The 22,452-nt window shown below is 60.5% G+C and overlaps 1 protein-coding gene across 1 annotated transcript in view; it reads right to left on the reverse strand.

Moving 5' to 3' along the window:
- The window catches only part of FIBCD1 (fibrinogen C domain containing 1), a 33,708-nt gene extending 11,798 nt beyond the window's left edge, over window positions 1-21,910 (reverse strand). The window contains exons 1-4 of the mRNA XM_004269087.3: window positions 21,569-21,910; window positions 12,103-12,582; window positions 8,276-8,435; window positions 7,730-7,866 (exon numbers count right to left, since the gene is read on the reverse strand). Coding sequence (XP_004269135.1) covers window positions 7,730-7,866; window positions 8,276-8,435; window positions 12,103-12,582; window positions 21,569-21,640 — 849 coding nt within the window. The 5' untranslated portion in view covers window positions 21,641-21,910. The remainder of the gene's footprint in view (window positions 1-7,729; window positions 7,867-8,275; window positions 8,436-12,102; window positions 12,583-21,568) is intronic.
- Between the last annotated feature and the right edge of the window lie 542 nt (window positions 21,911-22,452).

The following is a 22,452-nucleotide window of genomic DNA, read 5'->3' on the forward strand; positions in this document are numbered from 1 at the left end:
CCAGCCCACCTCCCGGGACCTCAGCGAGGAATAAATTACCGAGTGGCTGGTAGTAGTATTGCCATCGGTATTGTTGTTCCTGTTCCCGCTATTATGAAGTAGAAGTGGGGTTACCACGCTTCCAGGCACGGGCAGGACCCGAACCCCAGAAATGGGGACGGACGGGCAGAGTGGCCAAGACCGGCTGGGGTTGAGAGCTGACCACAACATATGCTCGGCGTAAGTCTTCCCTGCCCGGCAACACGCACGTCCTTACCCCAACCCTGGGAGGCTGGTTCTGTGTCCCCTGGGCCCCCTCCTTGTTACAGGAGACAGAAACTGGCCAGAAGTTAGGTGGCCGTGAGTGGGCAGTCTGAGCCACACCTCACCCCTCAGCCTGAGGCCAGGCTGGACACCCGGAGGCCAATGTCCTACCCCCACGTCCACGCTCTCACTTGTCACTGGCCAGGGCTTCCCAAGCCTGCCCCCTTGCCTCCTCACCAGGCCTCTCAAGGCAAGAGCTGACCTCTAAGCCACTGTCCTCGGTCCCTCTTTCCCTCTGCCCTGCGGGGCTGGGCGCCAGTAACAGGCAGGGCCCCTGCTGGAGCTCGGTCTGGGTGTATGATCAGAGGGGATGAGCGCACGTTCAAGGCCACCTGGGCCTCCCTGCCTTTCTCCTCTACCTGGGAAGGTATCTGAAGTCAGCCGCGAGCGGCAGGCATCCCGCCGAGATGGCTCGAGTCCGCAGCAGCTCAGAGGCCACAGCATCATTTGCTAACACGAGCGCTTTACCCTGAGTGGTAACGAAGCATGAACCACCCCTTGAAGACACATCCACGCCGCGTGGCTTTTAGACTTTTGGACCGTGGTCCAGGGAAATGCAGTTCACATCACGACACATACACTCACAGCTGTTCGTATCTGAAACAAAAGCTTCCCAAAGGATATATGCCTTTAAGATGAATAGGCACTAATATTTTCTATCCTGTTCTATTCTATTCCACTCTATTTGATTAAAATAATAATGTCGATCACAACCCATTAAATTGATTTCCCCACCTGCCCACGGAGCACAACGCGCAGTTTGATGTTGCCGGCCTTTGCCACGGGCTGCCCTGATTCCTTGGTTCGAACGCTGAGTGACAGAGCATGCTGGGCCCTGGCTGGGATCTCAGACTCGAAACCCTGGCCTTGCCCTCGAGCCGATCGCAGTGCATCGTGGTCAGCGGAAGCATGTTCCAAGTGAGCACAGGGCACAGGTCATCCACGGGTCCTGCGAGGCTCCCAGGAGTGTGTTTCCTCTGATTCAGAGGCTCAGGGTGAACTGCAGCTGTGGCTTCAGATTCCTGGAAACCAGCTGGACTTCAGGGGACGCCAGATGGCAGGATGTCACCAACGAGAAGGCCTTCAGTCACAGAGCAAGGATCAGCCAGATAAGAAGAGGGAAGCGAGGAAAGGATTGATCCCCCTCCTCCACGCTGCCCACAGAACAGGGGTCTCCACTTAGGCAAAAAGTGGGGGAAAGGTAGGGAAACTAACTGTTAATTTTAGGGCTAAAACATTCATCAGTCTGGCTCCTGGGGCCTTCTCCCTAGGGTTCCGGCTGCAAAGTGATTGATGTAGAAACGCTTCCGCGGCCTCTTGGGCAGGTGCCACGAGTGGGAAGACAGACGGGGTGCGTTTTCTTGGTGCGGATTCTCAGAAGCCAGCAGCCTGCTGCCCGGCGTCTTCCAAGTGCCGCTTCGTGAGGCTCTGCCAGGGGCGCGCTGGGCCCACACGGTCCTGCAGATGGTGCCGGGCGGTTTCAAAGGAAGGAGCGGCTGCACTGGGGCGGCAGGAGACAGGGGGTGCAGCAGAGCGGCTGACTCTCCCGTGTGTGTCAGACGGGCTCCCGGGGCCTGTCTCGTGCTCTGCAGGTCTGGTCTCTGCCGGGGGCCCCTTCCTCAGACGGGCCCTGTCCGACCTGCTTCTTGTTTGCCACGCGGCCCAGAGTGTGGAGTCTTCCCGAGTGTCGGGGCCCGGCTGTGTGGTCACCCCGGTGCCTTCAAGGACAGTCACAGCCCTCCCCGCCACAGCCCGGGAGGGAGCGGTTCGTGCCCTCTTTTGGCAGATAAGAAGAGTAAGGTTTGGAGAGGTGGGGCGACCTCTGCAGAATGGGGGTGCCTCAAGGTGGGGGCCCACTGAGACCAGAAGAGGAGAGACTGACGGTACACAAAGACTGAGGGCAGCCGAGGGGCACCCCACGGCTGAGCGGGTGGACATTGCTCCCCTACCCCCATGAGCCCCCGTGGCCCTTATCAGAGCTGAGCCAGATCTGCTCCAAAAACTGCCCTGGGCTGGCACTCAGGAGACTCAAGTTCTAGCCAGACTCCAGCCAACAGGCAGGATGAGCATCTAAGTCTTGGCTCCTCTCTTCTGCAAAATGACAGGTTTGCTGCTCCAGACCCCGTACGGTGTGCCTGGACTCATGCGGGACTCTGGCCCTCAGAAAGTTCACAGCCCCAGGAGAGATGGACGGATGCACAAGCCAGCAGTCTCAGGGTAGAGCAGCTCCCAACCTGGCATGTTCTTTTGATCCTTGTGCTTCCGTTTCCTCATCTGTAAAACGGGAATTATAACAGCCCCAACCCGCAAGGATAAGTGTGCTGGTTGATACGGGGCATTCCGTAAGGGTAACAATTGTTGTTACATTTGTTGGGAGCTCAGAGGAGGATGAGCCACCTGCTGGGGTGGGTGGGAGGGTGTTCCTAGAGGGCCTCCTGGAGGAGGAGATGCTCAGCTGAACTGCAGACTGAGCAGGGTCTTGGTAGGTGGTCAGAGGAGCTGAGGCGCAAGAGATAGAGGCGGGGTGGGTCCAAACGCTATGAGATGGGGAGGGTGTGTCTCTGCCGCCTGAGAAGTGTCCCCACGAAGCAGCATCTGAGATTTTCCCTCAACTCTGGTGAAGCTGCTGCAGAAACCAATTACAGGCAGAATCGTGTCGGCTGTGCGGCTGCGGCGTCCGCCAGCTTCCCAGGCCTCCCGAGCAGGCGATCCCGTGAGAAGGGGCGGCGGGCTGTGGCAGACGCGGGTTCTTGTCTCTAAAGCGTAGAGAACTTGGACAGGCGAGCAAACGCAGCCCTTCAAGGGCGGCCCCTGGGGAGACTCTGCCCGCTTTCCCGGGAGACAGTCACCCCTCAAATCCTTTCTGGACACCTCTGGATAGCACGCCCCCCCCAGCCCCACTGCCTGGGCTCGCGGCAAGAGCACGCTTTCTGGACTGAGGCCGAGCTGGGTTCACATCCCGGCTCTGCCTCTCCTGGGCTGTGTGACCTCGCACAAGTCCCGGACCTTTCTGAGCCTTAGCTTCCCTCTCTGTAAAAAGGCCCCACCAGCAACGCCTTGGGACCCCTGCAGGATCACGGCAGAGACGCAATGAAGAAAAAGGTGTACGCGTGGTGCGGGTGCGGGGGACGGAGCACAGTAGGTCTACCTTCCCTCCCCTTCAGAACCGGCTGCCAAGCCCAGAAGGAAGTGGGCCCACTCCTTGTTTCTGACTGCAAATGGTACCCCTGGGCCTGGCTCCCCGCCATGCTTCCCAGGCTTGGCAGTCGGTGCCTGCCGGCTCCTGGCAAACACCGCTCAGAGCTGCCGTTTATCAGACGCCGAGGCCCTGGGCCGAGCTCCACGTGCATCACCCCGTCTACGTTCAAAGCTTGAGAAATCCAAATTGCTCTGGACAGAGGCAGATTTCTCTGACCTAATGGGTCAAGGACCAGAGGGGTGCTGTCACCAGTCGCCGTGGTCGTTGTCAGCGTGTGCAGACCTCCGAGGACCCCCCAGAGCAGTTCGGAGCCCGACAACAGCCTGGGGCACTGATGTCACGGCAGGTCCTCCTGCCACCACAGCCTGTGGGACACAGGGAGGAGACAGCACCCCCGGTGGACTCCCAAGTCCCGGCACCCCCAGCACATCCCGAGGCATGCTGGCTGGGGCTGGGGAGCTTTTCATCTGTCCGGAGCCTGATCCCCCAGCTGGGCTGGGCTCTGCTCAGGTGGCGGCTTCTTAGATGAGAGAAGGATTTTCCTCCCACCTGGGGAGCTCAGGTAGGGCAGGAATGGGCACGGTGGGAGGGGAGGGTTTCTCTCGCAGTGGGGCCAATTAGAGGCCTATCTGAGCCGCCTACCCCGCAAGGCAGTAAAGTGCCTGGCAGAGGACGCAGGTTCGGGCCACTCGCTCATGGCGCTGGGGAAGCTGGCTTTGCGGTGGATCCGCGTGGGGGCGCAGAGCAGAATCAATCCTATCGCAGGTCCCCACTGTGGAAGATGCTGAACTGGACCCAATTTCTCTGGCCCCGGCTGGTGATTATGCAAAGATGAGGGCTTGGCAATCAGGCGCAGTTTGCCGCACAGCGGAGGCGGATCTTGGTGGGGACAAGGCTGTGCCTCGGGGCAGGATAGCAGGGGACCCAGTCTGCTGAGGCCGGGCTGGACCCTCCTTCCAACCATAAAACACACATGGGGCCCTGGGCATGGTCACCCTGTTCCCTAGGCCCTGAAATGTGGCCACGTGACATACAAGGGCCACCCCACTGGCTGGACGAGGAAGGGGGTGCCCCAAGAGGGAAGGTGACCTTCCCAGTCCCACAGGGCCGGGGAGATGAGCTGGAAACGGCTGCTTCGTCCCATGCGTCACCTTCCAAATGAGGAAATTTGGCCTCTGATTTTACGAATCTTCTTCCCCTTTAAAAACACTGCTTGAGGGCTTCCCTGGTGGCGCAGTGGTTGAGAGTCCGCCTGCCGATGCAGGGGACGCGGGTTCGTACCCCGGTCTGGGAGGATCCCACGTGCCGCGGAGCGGCTGGGCCCGTGAGCCATGGCCGCTAAGCCTGCGTGTCCGGAGCCTGTGCTCCGCAACGGGAGAGGCCACAACAGTGAGAGGCCCACGTACCGCAAAAAAACCCAAAAAAAACAAAAAAAACCACTGCTTGACTGTAAGATCCTGCAGGGTGGACCCCTGCTGTCCCTTCCCCCTTCCCCTGCTCCTTCCCTACCGGTGAGCACCCTGTGGAGGATTCTGACTGTTCCCACCATGAAGAGCACTACATTAACCCATTTAACAGATGAGAAAAGTGAGGATCCGTAAGGTGAAGTTACACTGCCAGAAGATGCTGACAGTCACCTGTCCGGCAAGTATTTAGGCAGCACAGATGGTGTGCGGGAACTGCGCAGACCCCTGAGCTGCAGTGGCCGCCAGATGACAAGTCGCTGCCCTGCGGAGCGCAAGCCTGGCTGGGACATAGACGGTAACACCTGGGCAGCGATTGCTTAGCCGCACCTGTGACAGGTACAAAAAGGGAGCATGAGGGGTAGACCCAGGAGGCCTTGTACCAGAGGACCTGGCGACCAAGCTGGGCCCCTTGCCCAGGGTCACAGGTCAGCAGGGGCCGGCCTTTCCTTCCTGCCTTCCCCCTTCTTTTCTGGGGCAGGGGTGGGGTTGGGTGTACGTCTTAGGTTCAGGAGTGGCCTTGCTGATCAGCGTGACCCTCTGTGGCCTGGGTCACTGGGGTCGTTGGTTAGTGTAGAGCAGGGCTGGGGCTCAGCCAGGGCCAGTGGCCACATCAGCGGAAAGGCCACCTTGAGGCGTGTGTCCATCTGTCCCCGACCTCATTCCCACGTGGCGACTCCCACGCCCTCAGCAAGGGTTCAGGGCCCACGGACCTCACGCGCCCCCTCCACCCCTCAGCCCCACGTTTCTGGGTCACTCCCTCCGTGGGGAAATTCTGAGGGCAGCAGGAGCCCACTCTGCCCCCCAGGTAAAAGCCCGATTCCTATTGCACCTGCAGAAGCCACTCGACCCAGGCCCTGCCTGCCTCTCCACCTGGCCCTGGCCCCGCGAGCGCCACACACCAGCGGAACGGAGCCACCGCGGTCCCAGAACAAGCCCTGCCACCTCCCTGCTGACCCCGCACGTTTTCCCTTTGCCTGGAACACTGTTCTTGCCTCACCTCCCAGAGCTCCAAACTCCCAGTGCAGAAGCCTCTCTGGTAACCCCAGGTGGCGTGAGGGGCTCCACAGCCCTCACACAAGGCAGCGGATGCGCCCAGCTCCCCGCCCGGCCGGCAGCTTGCTGTGGAATCTTCTGGCCTGTGGTTGGCGCCCTGTGGTTGAGTCCATGAACTGACAAGTGACACCGTGTGACAGTCAGTCCCACGGACTTGCGTGAGGCTGGGCTGCGTGTTTGCTGGGTGGCTCTTGCCCTCTCTGAGGCTGCCCGGCTGGCCTCCAGGGGCTGGAGGAGGGCTGGCGCAGTGCCAGGCAGGGCCGTGGTATATAAACTGTAAAGTGTCCCTGAGGGGGCAGGGACGCCGAGCCACACCCTCGCCCAGGCACGGCCGGCTCTCTGGGAAGCAGGCTCCGGTTGACGTGTGCGGCCCCAGGCGTCCTGTGCACCGGTGTTGGCACTTGAGGCCCGGCAGCTTGGACGTGGAGCCTAATGAGGATGGATGGTATCGGGGTCCAGCAAGGCGGCGGCCAGCTCCCTCCCAAGCAGTTGGGTTTCCAAGCGATTCCGTGCAGCAGGGAGGTAAGCCTGACAGATGCCCAGAGGTATCTGGGACGAGATTGCTTTTGATGGAATACCAAATGGATATGAACGTCTCTCGGTCTCGCAAGCACTTCTCAGCTGAGAATGGCCTTTCTTCCAGGCCAGCTGATCCAGATGTTCTAGAGGGAGGGCTGAGCAGGCCGGCGCAGCTCATCGACTCCCCTCTAATCGGCCCCGAAGCCCGGGCCCGAGGAATTACCCGCCTCCCGGCCCCAATCCTGACCGACTTCCCAGGAGACTGGCTTCAAGTCCACTGGAGTGGAAGATGCATGGCCCAGGCCGGCGTCTTGGTGTTTCATTTAGCCTGTCCTAACCCTTAACTCTGATTTCTGGGCTCTGACTGGTGCATTGGAGCCGTTCTGCCCGCCGAGGGGTTCCCAGACACAAAGGCCATAACTCAGATGTTCCGAGTTAGGAAAACAAAAGCGCTTTTAGGCCCAGAATGTGAATCCAGCACACTTAAACCCTCTCCTCTGGAGCTCGAAGAGAGGTTTAGAGGTGTGTCTGTCTCGGGGTCCTCGGAGGATTCTCAGCGGCTCTCCCACCAGCTCCTAACAGTAGGCTCCGCCCCCCGAGAGAAGCTGCTTGCCCCGCCCACCCGCCTCGCTCAGGCCTCCCGGTCTCGCCTCCTGCTTGCATGGTTAACGATGTCACCCTCACCCTTGCATCCACCATGCAGCCCCCAGGCGTTTTTGCTTTGTGGCTACGTTTCCCGCCCCCGCGAAGGCAGAGCTGAGCAATTGCGACAGAGACCGTGGGAGACCAGTGGGCCGACCCTGCTCTAGAAGGGGCTTCCCAGCTGGCAGATCTGAAGACCCCTAGGTCTTCAAGCCAGGGCCTCTGCCCCACCACCTCCACCCCTTCCTCCTGGCACAGGGGAGGTCTCAGGGCCACCTACGGCTGTCTCACCCCTGCCTTTCCATTGCTCCCACTTCCCTCCCAGGCAGGAACCAGAAGGGGCAAGGAAATCACGACGGCTCCTTGCCAGGAGACCACCAGGGTCTCTGCTCAGGCCAAGGGTGGAAGGCTGGGTGAGAAGCCTCTCAGAGCACCCCAGGTTCATGTGCACAGCCTCCTGGGTCACCCCAGGGTCTGCCCTGACCATCTGCAGGGCCCAAAGGAAGCGGGGCCTGGCCGAGCTGGCCACACAGCCCCGGAGACTCACCGTCCAGCCACCACCGTCAGTGCGCATGTCACAGTAGACCTGGAAGCCAGCGGGGTCGTGTGTGGGGAAGACAGAGTAAACGCCGTCCTCCTGCTGTCCACTCAGGAGGACGTCCAGACAGTCGCGTGGCCGAGAGCCTGAGGCAGGGAAGGCCGTCAGGGCACTGGGCCTGGCACCCGTGTCCCCTCGCCACGGCCCCCCGCGCCGTCCCCGGGTCTCTCTGACTTGTCTGTCCATCCAGCAATGTCAAGTGGGCTCCAGAGCACTGGGCTTGGGGTCAGACCGTGGTCCTGCCTCTCCCTGGGTGAATCTGGTGAGTGAGCACCCTCTCTGAGCCTCACTTTCCTCATCTGGAAAATGGGTACAATGAGCTCCGCCTCATCAGGCTGGGAGAGGGGTCAACAGGAGGGTGTAGGTAGGGCGCTCAGTGCTGCCCAGCAGCAGGAAGTCCTAGCAAACAGCAGCAGTGTTTCCTTGTTAGTGGGGCAGGTGGGGACGAACCTGGGTACCCAGGTCACCCAAGGAAGGCAGCCCCACCCCACTCACCGTTGGCGCAGCCCCGGGGCCGCGATCCCCTGGCAGGCGCCCTCTGAAGGTCAGCCTTGACGTGGAGCCGGCCCAGCCCTCGCTCCCTCTGCAAGGCGTCCAGGACGTCACTGACGGAGTTCACTAGGTGAGCCATGTGGCCTTGGCTCTCGGAGAGAAGCTGCGGAGCACAGGGGTGGGTGGAGCTCCGGGTGGGTGGAGCTCCGGGGTGGGTGGAGCTCCGGGTGGGTAGAGCTCCGGGTGGGTGGGGCTCTGGGAGGGTGGAGCACCGGGGTGGGCGGAGTGCCAGGGTGGCAGGGCTCTGGTGGGCACACAGCCGTCCCAAAGGTGGAGGTGGGCTCCTTGTGGGATGGCAGCCCCTGCCCTACTCTGGCCGCCATCCGAGTCTGTCTCAGCCCCACTGCTCAGAGGGCAGGGGCTCGGGTGGGAGGAGACAGAGTGGCTTCAGCAGACACCTGTGCCCCCGCTGCCCCCACGCCCTGTTTTTCATCCAGTTCTGTGCCTTCAGCCCAAGTGAGCTGACTAAAGGGGGCCCTGTTGCTCAAAACCCCAACTCACCCACTGGCCAGTTACACAGCTGCGGGTGAGTGATTAACCAAGCCTCAAAACGGGGCTAACCTGGCCTCCCGGGCCCAAGTGCTATGGGGACCGGTGACAACGTGGGGAGTACCTAGCACAGCGTGGGGCCCACAGCAGGCACTCAGTACTCAGTACCTGGGTGCCCACCTCACTGCAAGGCACCTTCCAGGTTACAAAACACCTTCACCCAACGTCTCTTCTGACCCCCCAGCGAGGCTGTGAAGGCAGGGGTGATGGGTCTGCACTGGACAGGTGGGGCCCTGGGGACTGCACTCCCACCCATGCCCCATGGCTCTGACTTTCCAGGGTCCTCTGGCGTCCACCCCTTCTCCTGCCCCCCACAGTGTTGCCAGGAGGGAGGGCTTGAGGCGTCATACGCTTGTTACAAATGGGGAAACTGAGGCCCAGAAGGAGCGGTCCCCCGGGGCTGCCTGGCGGGAAAGGAGCGCTATGGGACCCGGAGGAGGGGAGACAGGGTCACGGGCAGGCTGCAGCCAGCGAGCGTGGAAGCATGCTGGGTTTTACACACTGAATCCGTCACTTGTCAGATAATAATAGCTCGTTGGAAGAAGGAAAGCAGAAATTTACAGCGCCGGCAGTTTACAAAATATGATTCTCGGCTCGTCTGGAAGCAGAGACCCTGCAAAGCTTTTAGTTGCCCTGTCAGTTTCTCCTCGACTGAGCAGATGATTCAGTGGGGCTGAGGCCTCGGGGAGAGGCTCTGAGAGGGACGGCGGGAGCATCGGGGCAGGGTGGTGGGCTTCTCCCTGGGCTCTATTGCAGGGTCCAGTAGACAGGCCCTGTTGGGGGAGCCCTGAAGAGGGATGCGGGCCGCCCCAGGGAGCAGGGGGCAGGGGGCTACCCTGCAGGGTGTGGGCAGCAAAGATCACCGGGTGCATTGGTTAAGTCGGATCAGTACTGCCCATCCTTCTGTGACAATGCAGACATGCTCGAGAAACTCAGGCACGGCTGGCTCTTGCTAACGGGCAAGGAAGACCTCAGTTTAAACCAGCAAATGATTAAAGTTGAAAATGTACATATAAACATGCCCGGAATTAATGGGGAAAGTCGGTCCCTGCTCGCTGAGCCGCACAGATGCATTAAGGAGGGATTGGCAGGTTTTGGAGGCAGTGAAATCGGAGTTGCTGCTTCCAGCACTTCTCAGTGGTTTGAGTTTAAACAAAGCACTTCGCCACGCCGAGCCTCAGTCTGTCACTCCGTAGAATGGGGTAATGATCCCCACCTCCTAGGGCTATTGTGCTGCACAGCGCTTATTAACACCCGGTGTGGACCCAAAAAAAGATTTTCAGTGGCGGTCCCCCATGGGCTGAAACTTCAGTTTACAGACAATTTCCACCATCATAATAAAAGAGCTGCTGATATGCAAACAGCCCCTCTCACGTGCCATACGCCAGCCGAGCCCTGTACAGCCACGAGCTCCAGCAACCTATCAGGTATGGACTGTGCTATCCCTGTGTTACAGGTGAGGAGGCCCAGCCCAGGGAGGGCACCTGACATGCCCAAGGTCCCACAGCTGGTACTTGGTGGAGCCTTCACTGTGCTGACTCCAATCGTGAGGACAGAACCTCTCAGCTCTTCCGCTCCCGGGCCAGCGGGCCTCCGACATCCGTGCGCATGTGTCACCCGGGTGGGTGCTTGTTGAACTGTTGGGGCCCTGGTGGGGTTTGGGGGTGAGGTCTAGGGACATATCTTTTAACAAGCAGCTCCGGAGACTCCAGGCATTGCTTTGAAAAACCTGGGTCTGGGCTGATCAGCTAAGGGTCTGGGCAGCTTGTAGAAGGGGAACTAGGAGCTATGGTGACCTAACTGTGCAAGACACATGGTCTCTGAAATCACCTGGAGTCTGTGGGAAATGAGTCAAATTAAACATTCTTGTGAGAAGTAAATATATCAGGGAAGCCAAGGCACTGCTGGGTCCCGGAACTGTTAGTCTCACAGGAGCAGCTCTAGGCCTCCGCATGGGTGGGCGGGTGGGAGGCCCCGGGCCCCTCCCCCCATCCTCCACCCCTGCCCTAAGGGTGAGCGTTTGAGGGCGGGTCTGGCTGACCAGGAGCTGAGCCATGTGGAGAGTGGGGTGGGGTACCCAGAGCCCCCCAAACGTCTGGAGGTCTCCCCGAGCCCTGCTGATGAGGGCGAGGATGTTGCAGATGGAGGGGGGGGGCAGCAGGAGGGCAGCTGAACACCCCACCCAAGGATGGGGAAGCCGCCTTCCCATCAGTCACCCAGACAGGATGAGGAAGACTGTAATTTCTCCAGCTGTAGCCTTCAGAGGGAGGGAAGAGGCCCACTGCTCTTGAGCTGTTGGGTGACCGAATGCCTGGTCACCTCGGGTGTCTGGAAGGGCCTGGGACCAATGGCAGTGGCGGGGCTCACCTCCCAGTCCCGAAGGACCTAAGTCACGGGGGGCATGGGGTACAGGGCTGGAGGCTGGGCGGCGCTCCAGAGGCCAGATGCCAGGCCTGACTCTGGACAAATCACTGCCCCACTCTGGGCCTCAGTTTTCTCTTCTGGAAAATGGCAGAGGGCAATGAGATGATCCTGGATCTCCGATCCTATGAAGGGGGAAGTTCTTGCTGGTGCACAAGGCGTGCTCAGTGCTGGAAACCTTCACCCAGATCTACCTGGTGCTTGCTGGGACCTGGCTCGGCTCTGGGAGGGGGTGGGCGCGGGGGTGGGGTGGAGGTGGTGAGGACAGTCTGCGGGTCTGGTTGAGCTCCTCAACTGGTCCCTCCTTCCCTGGAAAGCTGTGGGCATCAAATGGCAGCGAATGGGGGGATCTGGGGAGGGGGTGCAGCTCTCTCTGGCCACGTGGCACAACTGGGGGGAGGGCTTGCCACTGACGAGCCACATGACCTTGAACCTCCATTAGCCTGACGGAGGCCACGTCCTGCCTTGCCGGTGTCTCACCTGCTCTGGAGCGCCTGGGAAGCCCCTGCAGCCCTGGATTTGACTCGACTGTTGGACGCCGTGGATGCTACACAAATACCCAGGTCACCAGGAGGGCGTTCAGGTAAAGGTTTGAATCCTGGCCACACCAGCTGTGTGGCCTCGGATGACACTCTCACCTGCCTCATTTGCTAGTCCGTGGACGGGAATGGCCACAGCCCCCGGCCCCGGGGCACTTGGGGATTGAGTGATGCCGCGGGCCTCAGGCACCCAGCGGGGCCGGCGTGCCCCTGACTCCCGCCACCCCTGCCCAGACCCCGAGGCACAGAGCCCACCCTTACCTGGATGAAGCGGCCCTGCTCGCTCTGCAGAGCGCTGAGCCCCTGGCCCAGCACGCTGTGCCCCTTCCGCAGCCCCACGCACTCCGCCTGCAGCTCCGAGGCCCGGGCCAGCAGCCGGGGGAGCTGGTCAGCCAAGGTGTCCAGCAGTTCCCGCTCCTGGTGCCCCGCCAGCCACGGCTCAGGCTGGCGCTGGCTCAGCGCCTGCAGCACAGAGGCCTGGGCGCCCTCCAGGCGGGCGAAGCCGTCGGCGAGGTCAGGGCAGCGTGGGTCGATGAGGATGTTGAGGCGCGAGGCGTCGGCCCTGTCCACGGTGACCAGGGCGCTGTTGGCACCGGCTGGCCCGGTGCTGACGAGCGGCGGGGGCGCCGTGCCCGGCGCATGGGCGTGGTTCAGGAAGAGCACGGCGCCGGTGACGGCCACGGCCAGCAGCACGGCCAGGGATAGCAGCACGGTGCACAGCGCGTAAGTGCAGCTCGGCCGCTGTGGGCCAGCCCGAGGCACATGGACATAGAGACAGAGGGACAGACGGGAGAGAGAGGGGGCAGCATCAGGGGCAGACCGGGGCCTCCAGCTCTGCCCGGTGAGGAGGGCCCAGGCAGCCCTAGGATGGGGCCTCTGGCCTTTGTGAGGCCTGGACGAGGCTCAGAGGGTCCCCTTCTTGGGGACGGGGGAAGGGAGTCACACAGAGATGAGAAACAGAGTCCCAGAGGGGAGACAGAGACAGGAACACACCAAAGATAGCAAGATGGAGAGAGCGAAAGTTGTAGGGAGACAAAGATGGAGAGGATGACAAGAGAAACAGAGGCAGAGCCGGGGAGACTGATGGAGAGAGAGGCACCCTTCCCTCGCTACCCCTGTTCTGGCCCACGTGGCCCGCCTGGGGTAGGCACATCTCCCCACGTGGAGCCCTCCTGGGTCTGGTAAGGGCGGGAGGTGGAGACTCCCACTCTGCGGCCAGACGGGCTGGACTCAGGTCCCCAAGCTGTCATTTCCTGCGGGGTGACCTTGGGTGAGGGACTTCACCCCCCTGAGCCTTGTTGTCCTCATCTGTAAAATGGGGACAATACTGACATGCCCACCCCATATGCAGGTACCCGCTGTGCAGACTCAGGAAGAGAGCTGTAACAGTGACAGCAGTGATGCTACAAATCACTGCGCTGTCTCAGCAGAATGAGTGCCTTGGGGTCACGGGCGCCCGTCACTGAAGGTCCCTTTCCACCCAGAGCGCCCACATCCCGAGTCCTGAGGCCGTTGCAGGCGCACAAGGCTGCCACGAGTCCCCAGGCAGAGGGTGGCCACCTGAGCATCTCCCCTCCCCCTTTCCTCTCCTTCCTCCTCCTCCCCCCACCTCTTCACAAAGCACCCCCTCCACCCCCCAGACCCAGTAGGGATTAAGTACAAAGGAAGCTGGAACCCAGTGCAGCTTGTAATTAAAGGAGGCACCATGATGTATAGCAAATCCAGACTCGCTAGACCGAATCACACATGGCCCAAAAGGAGCTTGCAAAGCGATCACTGAGCATTGGACACATGGGGAGACTAAGGCCCAGAGAGGGCCAGGGGCTTGCCCACAGTCACACAGCAGATTAGAAGCAGAGCTCAGACTGGACCCTCAGCCTCCTGCCTCCTCCCCAGGGCCAGGCATCTCGTACCACTGAATTTCCCCCACATTTTCAACTTTCTGAATCCAAGACACATCTTTAAACGGATTAGTATATTAAAGCACTTGGAGCCGTGCCTGTCATGCTGTGTTTAGGCAATAAATATTAGCGGCTTTTATTATCTCATGATCAATGTGCACAGAGCATCTGGAGGTGTTGGGTTTTTTATTTTCCACCCAAAGTGCTATTTCTGTGTCACTGATGCTAGGACGTACCTTCCCTGTTTTATTTTCTTTCGCTTCGCATTTTAACATCTCCGACGTTTGGGGGGAATCTTACAATTGTAATTGACAACTTTCCTTTCTTTCTCGGTGATATATAAAATAGCCTCTTACATCCCGCGTTTTACTATGAGAAAATATGGTAGAGCAAACAGCTTCTTTTCCATAAATTCAAATTCTACAAGTAACTCCTGAATCTCCTACCTGGCACCAGAGGAGGAAGAAGGAGGGGGTCTGTGTTGTTGGCAACATGAGGGAGAGGATTCCTTAGCCTGTCGCTGCAGTGATGGGATTCAACACTCCACCCTTCCCCTCTCCACCCCTGCCCAGGCCCGGGGGGCACATCCATCCTGGGCTCCCCACACCTACGCGATTTACTCCAGCCAGACCCTAAGGTGTCGTCAGCTCTGCACAGGCTGCTCCCCCAGCCCGAGACATCCGCTTCCTCTGCTTCTCTTCCACCGGCCTAAACTTGATCTCTTCCTTCAGGGCTCAGCTGGATGTCACCTCCTCCAGGACAGTTTCCTCAGCCCTTCTCCCGGTATGGGATACAAGGAAATGTGGGACTTGGGGACCCGCAATGCCCAGGTCCAGGAAACCTGCCCTAGACCATGAGCCCCTCCACGCCACAAAAGGCGCAGCGCGCCAGCTGTTGGACTGATGGAGGGACAGGCAGATGGACCAGGTCATTTCTCCGTGACCCTGCTGGCTTGGGGAGGAGGCAAAGGCCCTGGGACCTACGGTGCTTGGCAGGGCAGAGGCCATAACCTCCACGCTGAGCCCTGTGCCCACCTGGGATGGCCTGGCAGAGAATGAAGGCCACCTCCAGGCCCCCCCATCCCTGTCACTGCAGGTCAGCACGTCCCACACGGGCCGGCACTGCCTTATCACCGCTCATCCTTGAGCGCATACGGTGTTCCTGCCACTGAAACCTCCAACACCCGCCTGCTGTGGCTGGATTCATTTCGCAGATGGGAAAACTGAAGCTCAGACAGAGAAGACCCTTGCCCAAGGTCACATGGGAGGCAAGCGGTAGAGCCAGCATTTGAACCCAGGCCCGGGTGACTCTGGAATCGCCCATCTGTGCCGAGACTGTTTGCTGAGCCATCTGACCCCATCCCCGCCTCTGCCAGAAGTGTGACTGGGGTTTGAGAGACAAACCCTGTGTCAGCAAGTGAGTCCCTGTCAGGCTCCTCCCGGAGTCCGCTGGGCGACACCTTGCCCCGAGCTGCTCTGAGCGACGTCCTCCACTGAAGAGCATTAAGGTCCCCAGCTGGCGAGGCAGAGTGGCCGGCCTCGTCCCTCCTGTGCCCCGGGATCCCAGCCCTCTCGGCATCCACTTCCACCCAGGCCCTTGGTCCCTGGCGGGAAGACAGAGGGCACAAGGGAGGGGAGGGGCTGGAGAAGGCTACAAGGTGTCCCCTGAGGGGCAGGGGGACGACGAGCCTGGAGATGAAACAGGCCACTCAGCAGAGGAGAATCAGTCTTCAGAGATCACCTTAAACATGAAGTGCTGTTCGCTTTTATAGGCTGCCGCTTACGTGCCTTGCAAAGAAATCTGCCCGAGATGCTAAGGGGGGGCTTCAGGCGTGAGCAGCCCAGCGGAGCGTGCGGGGGTCTGGCGCTTACTCATCAGCCCTGGGCTGGGGAAGACTGGGTGCCCACACCCCTGGGATCTGCGGGAGGCGGGGGGATGCACACAGGGCCCCCGCCTCTCAGGGGCAAGGTGCCTGGAGATCGGGAAGGTATCCCAGGCGGTGAGCCTCAGAGGAACCAGGGTCTGAGACCCACTGCTGGTACTAAACACCTGTGTGAGCTCCCGGCTGGAGGGATGTGGCTTCGTCCCCTGTGTGAACCCCAGTGCTGGCCCCCGGTCCAAGGCTGCCCGGGAAGTCCCAGCCAAGGGGAGGACAAGATGGGCTCGTGCCCGGGGAGGTGGGGGGCAGGAAGCCCCAGAGCTGCCTCGGTGGAGGGGTGGCATCCGTCCCAGCTGCCTCCTCTGAGTTCCCAGCCTCCAGAGGTGGCCATGGGGTCTGGCGGAGGCCAGGAGAGCTCTGGAGGAAGAGGCTCACGGCCACCGTGCTCCGCCCAGCCCGCACCCCCTCTTCTTCTTTGTTTTTTAAGGAAGCTGGGTCGTGGTCCCCTGGGTAGGCTGAGACTACACTCCTTGTACCAAAGGGGGAAGAAGAAAGTCTCCCCCCTGGGGGAGGCCAGGCAAGGCTGCTCCCAGCCCCCCATCTCCTAGGCACACCCCAGCCACTGGCAGCATGGCTGTTCATCGTGGCAGAAACACACTGTGCGGCTTTGGATTGGGAAATCCAGGGGGGACGTGGTGTGTGCTCTGGGCCCAGCAGGGACTCAGAGCTGCACATGGGCTCATGGATCATGTAGGGGGCAGGCAGCCCAGCCCCTGCCCAGCCTAGAGCCCCTGGGGAAGTCTTCCTCGCCTCTCCCCAGGAGCCCACATCTGCTCCCACGGCCAGGCAAATGACTCCTGACCTGGGCTGGACTCTGATCCCCTGACCCTGGCAGAAGGGGGATCCCAGAGACCCCTTAAAATGAGGAGCTGGATGTTCTGCTCAAAACTCTGGGGTCCCAAAGACTTGGGACTTGTTCTATGAGCCCTGAGGAAGAGTGCCCTGTCCTGCCTCTTTTTTTTTTTTAATAAATTCATTTATTTTATTTATTTAATTTTGGCTGCGTTGGGTCTTCGTTGCTGTGCGCGGGCTTCTCATTGCGGTGGCTTCTCTTGTTGCGGAGCACGGGCTCTAGGCACGCGGGCTCAGTAGTTGTGGCTCGCAGGCTCTAGAGCACAGGCTCAGTAGTTGTGGTGCACGGGCTTAGCTGCTCCGCGGCATGTGGGATCTTCCCGGACCAGGGCTCGAACCCGTGTCCCCTGCCTTGGCAGGCGGATTCCTAACCACTGCACCACCAGGGAAGCCCTGTCCTGCCTCTTAATGTGACCTATGCTGAGGGCCATCTGAAGCCTCAGGCCACCGGGAAGGCCCTGGGGGGAGTGGCCAGAGGTGTTCTAGGGGACAAAGAGAAGGGTCTGGGAGCGGCTCACATCTGCCCCCTCCCGGAGGCTCCAAGCCACCCAAGCTCGGTCACTCCCCCGACAGCACTCAGCTCCGGGTCCGTTTCAGATGCGGGAGGGTCTCCAGGTGTTTCTTGTGAGGGTCTTGCTCACCCTCCCCACCCCCCACAGCTCCAGGCCTCCAGCCCACGGAGCCCCAAACCAGGCTCACTCCACCCCACACCTGAGCCCTCCTGCGATTCCCACCCGGGGATGGTACCAGCCTCACCAGCCGCCCCCTCCAAAACCTCCCTGTGCTCCCCTCCCTCACCCCCGCGCTCAGCCAGCACCTGGCTCTGTCCACTCCACCTCCTCTAATCCCCTGGTCCCCTCTGTCCCCACGCCCCCAGCCCTGCCCTGGTCCAAGCCCCGTCATCTGCTCCTACATCACCACAACCATCTCCTCGTTAGCCCCCCTGCCTCCTCCCGGCCCCGCCAACCAATTCCCCACCCGGCGGCCAGGGACGCTCCTGATGGCAAAGGGCCCAGGACACTCGTGCTCAGACCCCTCCAGGGCTGCGGAGGCCCAGGAACAGGTCCCACCCCGCCTCCCCCATACCAGCCTCAGCTATAGCTGCCCTCCTCCAGCCTCCGCCTGGTGGTTCTCTGCACCTGCCTGGCTTCTGTCATTTCCCCCAACACACCTTGGTGTCCCTGGAGCACAGATCTGGCAAATGCTGCTCAGCTTAAGCATCACCTCCCCGGGGAAGTGGTCTCTGCACTCCCACCCCTGGCCTCCCCTGGCCTCCTGGCCTCCCCATCACAGCCACACCACTGGGCTAGTGGGTGAGCTCCGTGGGGCAGCCCGTGGCCAGAGGAGGGGCGCAGGAAATAGGAGAAGGAAGGAGTCCTTGACTTGTAGCCCCTGTTCTTCACTTACTTCACCCTCCTTCTCTCTCAACCCAGGCACAGTGACCTCAGCCCAAACCCCAGGCAACAAGACAACAGAGGCGTGCATTGTTTCCTTTTTAGTGCCCATCGTGGTTTGTAATAATCCCACGATGTGAGTTTGTCCCTCCCATGAGACTCTAAGCTCCCGAGGCACAGGTTCACAGCTACGTCTCCTAGATGAAGCAGGGACTCTATAAATAGTCACTGAGTGAATTAAATGCAGCAGGCTTTAGGTTAGACATCAAGAAGAACTTCCCAACGAGAATTTTTTTTTCCTTTCTGGAATATTTTTCAAAGTTTTGAAAATATTAGGAGACATGGCCTGGGATAGTTCAGAGGTCGACCTCCCTGTGGAGTGGCTTGACTCAGGGACTGCTCAGAAAAAAGCCCTCCCTTCCCCGCAACAGGGGAGAAGGTTACAGGGTGACTTCCTGCCCCACACTCCAAGACTAGGAGAATCATGTCTATTTCTAGATCCTTTTATCTGAGCAACTCCAAACTCCTGGCAAATATTCCACCGTAATCTCCTGCCCTAAGGCTGTGAGAGCCCCTTCATTCTTCAAGGGGAGAAGGGACGTTCTCACGAAGTTGGCACCTTGTCCAACGTCACCCAGCCAATGAGGAGCTGAGGCCAGACAGGCCTGGGACAGAGCCAGCCTAAGGCTGTCCCTGAAACAGCAACACTTGGATGCAGGCCCTTCAATGGCACTGGGTGCCGCGCATGCCCTGGGATCACACACTGGGCGCTGGAGCCCTCTCCTTGGGAATTACATAATGTGCCTGAGTGAGCTGAGTCAAGGGCAGTCAGCGTCTCTCCCTGCATCTTCCCAATAAGGCTCATCGGCCACCCTGGAGGACCCAGGTTCGAGTCCTGGCTGCGGCTCTCTTAGCCTCAGTTTCCTCATCTGTCAAATGGGTTGATCGTTCCTGCCGCCAACCTCCCAGGGTGGTTTGACTAAGAAAGGAGAGATCTGCAAATGAACCCAGCTGGCACTCAAGAGTGTGGCACTGGCGTCTTTTCTGGAGGAAGTGCCCTGTTAAAGAACCTCAGCCAGGCCCTTCTGGAGGGAACTGGGTGGTCAAGTTGCTTTCCCTGGTGGGCAAAGGGGGGATCGGGACACTGACAGCCTGTAAAAAGGGACAGGCTACTTTAAGAGCAACGCTCCTCAAGGGTGCACGGAGCTTTACAGTTTGCAAAGCACACCAGTATTTCACTCGGCCCTCGTTAACAGCCCTTGTGAAGTGAGGAGGAAGCAGGGATTGCTCTTCCTGTTTTGCAGATGGTAAAGCCCAGACTCAGAGAGGGGGAGTAACTTACCCAGAGTCACACAGCATGTCAATAGTCAAGATGAAACTATTGGAGAAGCAAAGGAGGAGAGAAGGCCAGGCCCAAGGGAACCAGGGCAGGTGAGGTTCTCTCTTCCAACAGTGGGCACAGAAAAGGCCTTGTCTCGTATCTGAATCTTCAGGCGAGCCTGGAGCTGGCATAGGACAGCCTGTCTATATGCTGGATCACCAAAGGAGTGGAGTGGGGAAGTGGTGCTTGATACTGGCCCAGGCCTCTAGGACCACAAGCGCTCGGCAGCCTCCAATGCCAAGGGGCAGACGGCTGGGCTCTGGCCTGGTGTCAGCTGGAATATATTTTCCAGGAAGCAGCGGAGAGGCTGGGGCCTACCCAGGAGGCCTTAAAGCCACATTTCAAATAGATCCCCCAGAAGCCACCTCCCCTTGAGACACATCAGCACTTGCTGGCTCCTCTCCCACAGTTCCTCCTGGCAGGGCTTCATGCAGTTCAATTCAGCAAATATCCCTCAGCTCCCAACCTGAGCTGCATGGAAGGACAGGAGACTGGACTCAGGGGGAGACCCCAGGATGGGGGCCCAGAAGGAGTGCATGTCCACAGGGAGCTCCTGATGGAATAGGGACTCAAGGCTAGGGAACATGGCAGGGAGAGATAAAGGCAGCTGAGCAGCACAGGCTAAATGCTGCTGGGACTTCAAGGCAGAGCCACCAGGCAACAGGGAGGGCTTCCTGGAGGAGGTGGCATCTGAGTAGGTTTTGAAGTATAAGTAGGGTTTTCCTGAGTGAAGTGTGTGTGTGTGTGTGTGTGTGTGTGTGTGTGTGTGTGTGTGTGTGTGTTTGGGGGAAGATGAGACAGCAAAGGTTTGGAAATGGGCAGTCTGGTGTGGGACCAGAGGCTGGCAAAGGACAAGATGACAAGCAACCAGTACCTGTAAGGAAACTAACGGGAAGGGAGAGCGGGCCAGGCTGGAGATGGCTTGAACAAGTCGAGGAGGTAAGACTGCTCTTGCTAAGCTGGGAGAAAGTCAGACCCCAGCAGGAGAGGACTTTTTGTCTGGGGCTGGCTTGGGTGTGCACCTGATTTAACAGAGGAATAGACCAGCCCGGGAAGGCATTGGGACAGGCTTGGGGTCAGACCTGGCTTTGAATCTTTGCTCTCCTGCTAACATGCTGTGTGACTTGGGTGCATGCCTCGACCTCTCTGAGCTACCATCCCCCTGTGACGTGGGCATGTGCATCCCTGCCTAGCCCCCAGGCTGCTGCAGAAAGTGAGATTGTGCAGACGGTTGGGAAAGGGCTTTGCAAAGTGTGGAGGCATGCCACGGCAGTGTCACTCCAGACAGAATGCGCAGGCTGCCGCTCCTGGGAGTGAGGGGCCGCCAAGGCCCGCCCCTGCCACCCCCTTCCTGCCACTGCAAACAAGAACTGTTCCTTCCCCAATGACATCTGTCTGGGAGAAATTTGAAATTTAAAACGGGCAGCTCCATTATTTCCTCTCCTTGCCGAGCGGACTCCTCATCTCGCCTGCCTGCCCCAGTTCCTTGGCAGCCCAGCCTGGGGCAGCCTCAGGGCTGCCCCTCCATTCAGCTGCCCATCTCCAGCCCCCTCTCTGGCCAGCCCTGGAGCTCTGCCCTCACCCCCTTCCAGGCCACAGCCCTGGGCACCCTCCACTGCCCCTGAAGAGGCAGCAGGAAGGCTGGAATGAACAGACCTGGAGCCCAAGGATCCAGGTTCAAACCCCAGCAGAGCTGCATAGCCTCGGGCAGAAGCAACCCTCGCTGAGTCTTACTTTCCTTGTCTTAAAGCTGGAGAATCACAATATCCAGGGTTCTCACATGAGGCAAACATCTATTGATTCTCTACTGTATGGGGTCGGGGGTAGGCTGGCTAAAGTGTGAGGATTCAGAGGAGATGGGGGTGATGGGGCGCATGCCAGCCGCCTAGCACAGGGGGTGCTCAGGGTGAATACTTAGTGGTTCAGATGCCCATTGTAGAGGTGAGGAAACGGAGACTCACACTTAAGGGCCGGTGACACTGTAAACTCCGTAGGTCCCCTACTGCCTCTGCGCAGATGTGCACCTGAGTCCGTTGTGGAGCAAAGGGGCTTCTGCAGGGGTGCCGCCCCATCCACAGCCCGAACCTCAAGTTCAAGCCTCCTATGGAGGAGGAGGAGAGGAGGGGGCCCGCCCCAACCCGGGCCTGTCGAGCCTCACGGGGGTACGCCCCAAACTCCAGCCCAGGTGCCCAGCCCGCAGGCCAGAGAGGCCACTGCCTCGCCCACCGCCCCATGTCCCCACGATCCGGGCCGCGCGTACCTGCGGCTTGTCGCGCGGCCGGTCTTCAAGTTGGGAAGCGCCGCCCACGGTCTTCCACCGGTCGTTGACCATCTTCCGGCAGGACTGGCGGGGACGCCGGGCGAGGCGCGCCGCTGCGGAGCGCAAAGGCGCCGACGTGGGCGCGGGCTCGGACGAGGGGCGCGTTCTGCTCGCCGGCTTCCCGCCTCGGCGCCCAGCGCCGGGGCGGCCCGGGCCAGCGGGCGTGCGTGTGCGGGTGTGCGAGTGTGTGTGCCTGCCGGCGTGTGCGCGGGTGTGTGCGGGCGACAGCGGGAGCGGAAGCGCGAGAGCCGCCGGCAGCCAGCCGCCTGCCCGCCGCTCGCGCTGCGCGCCGTCCCCGCTCCCGCCTCCCGCGCCTCCCCCTGCGCGCTCCTCTCCCTCTTCCCTCTTCCCGCCTCCCTCCTCCCTCCTCCCTTCCTCCTTCTCAATCTCCGTGTCTTTTTTGTCTCGTACTCTCTTTGCCTTTTATTGCTCCCCCGGTCTCCCTCTGACACACACGCACACACTGCGGACGGCGATAAACTCCACCTCCCCAAAGCCTAATAGAGAGGAGGCAGACCGGCCCAGACCCCCGGGCCCAGCCCGGAGGGCAGTAAACAGCCGCGGGCAGCCAGGCCCTCGCCGGCTCCGGAGGGGCCCGAGAGCCCCTGGGGCCGCCTCCTCGCAAACTTCCTCCCGGGCCGGACCCTCGCCAACTCACCGTGCGCGGGGGGCGCGGCGCCGGGCGGGTCCCGTGGGCGCCCGGGATGGGCCGTCGGGCGTGTCTGAGGAGAGGCGCCGCGCTCCTCCTGGCCCCCTCAGGGCGCTGGGCTCACCCTGAGACCCGGGCTGGGCCTGGGGTGTGGGCCGGCCGGCGTGCGCCTCCT

The sequence above is a fragment of the Orcinus orca genome, chromosome 6 (genome assembly GCF_937001465.1).
Source record: "Orcinus orca chromosome 6, mOrcOrc1.1, whole genome shotgun sequence".
Taxonomy (NCBI): domain Eukaryota; kingdom Metazoa; phylum Chordata; class Mammalia; order Artiodactyla; family Delphinidae; genus Orcinus; species Orcinus orca.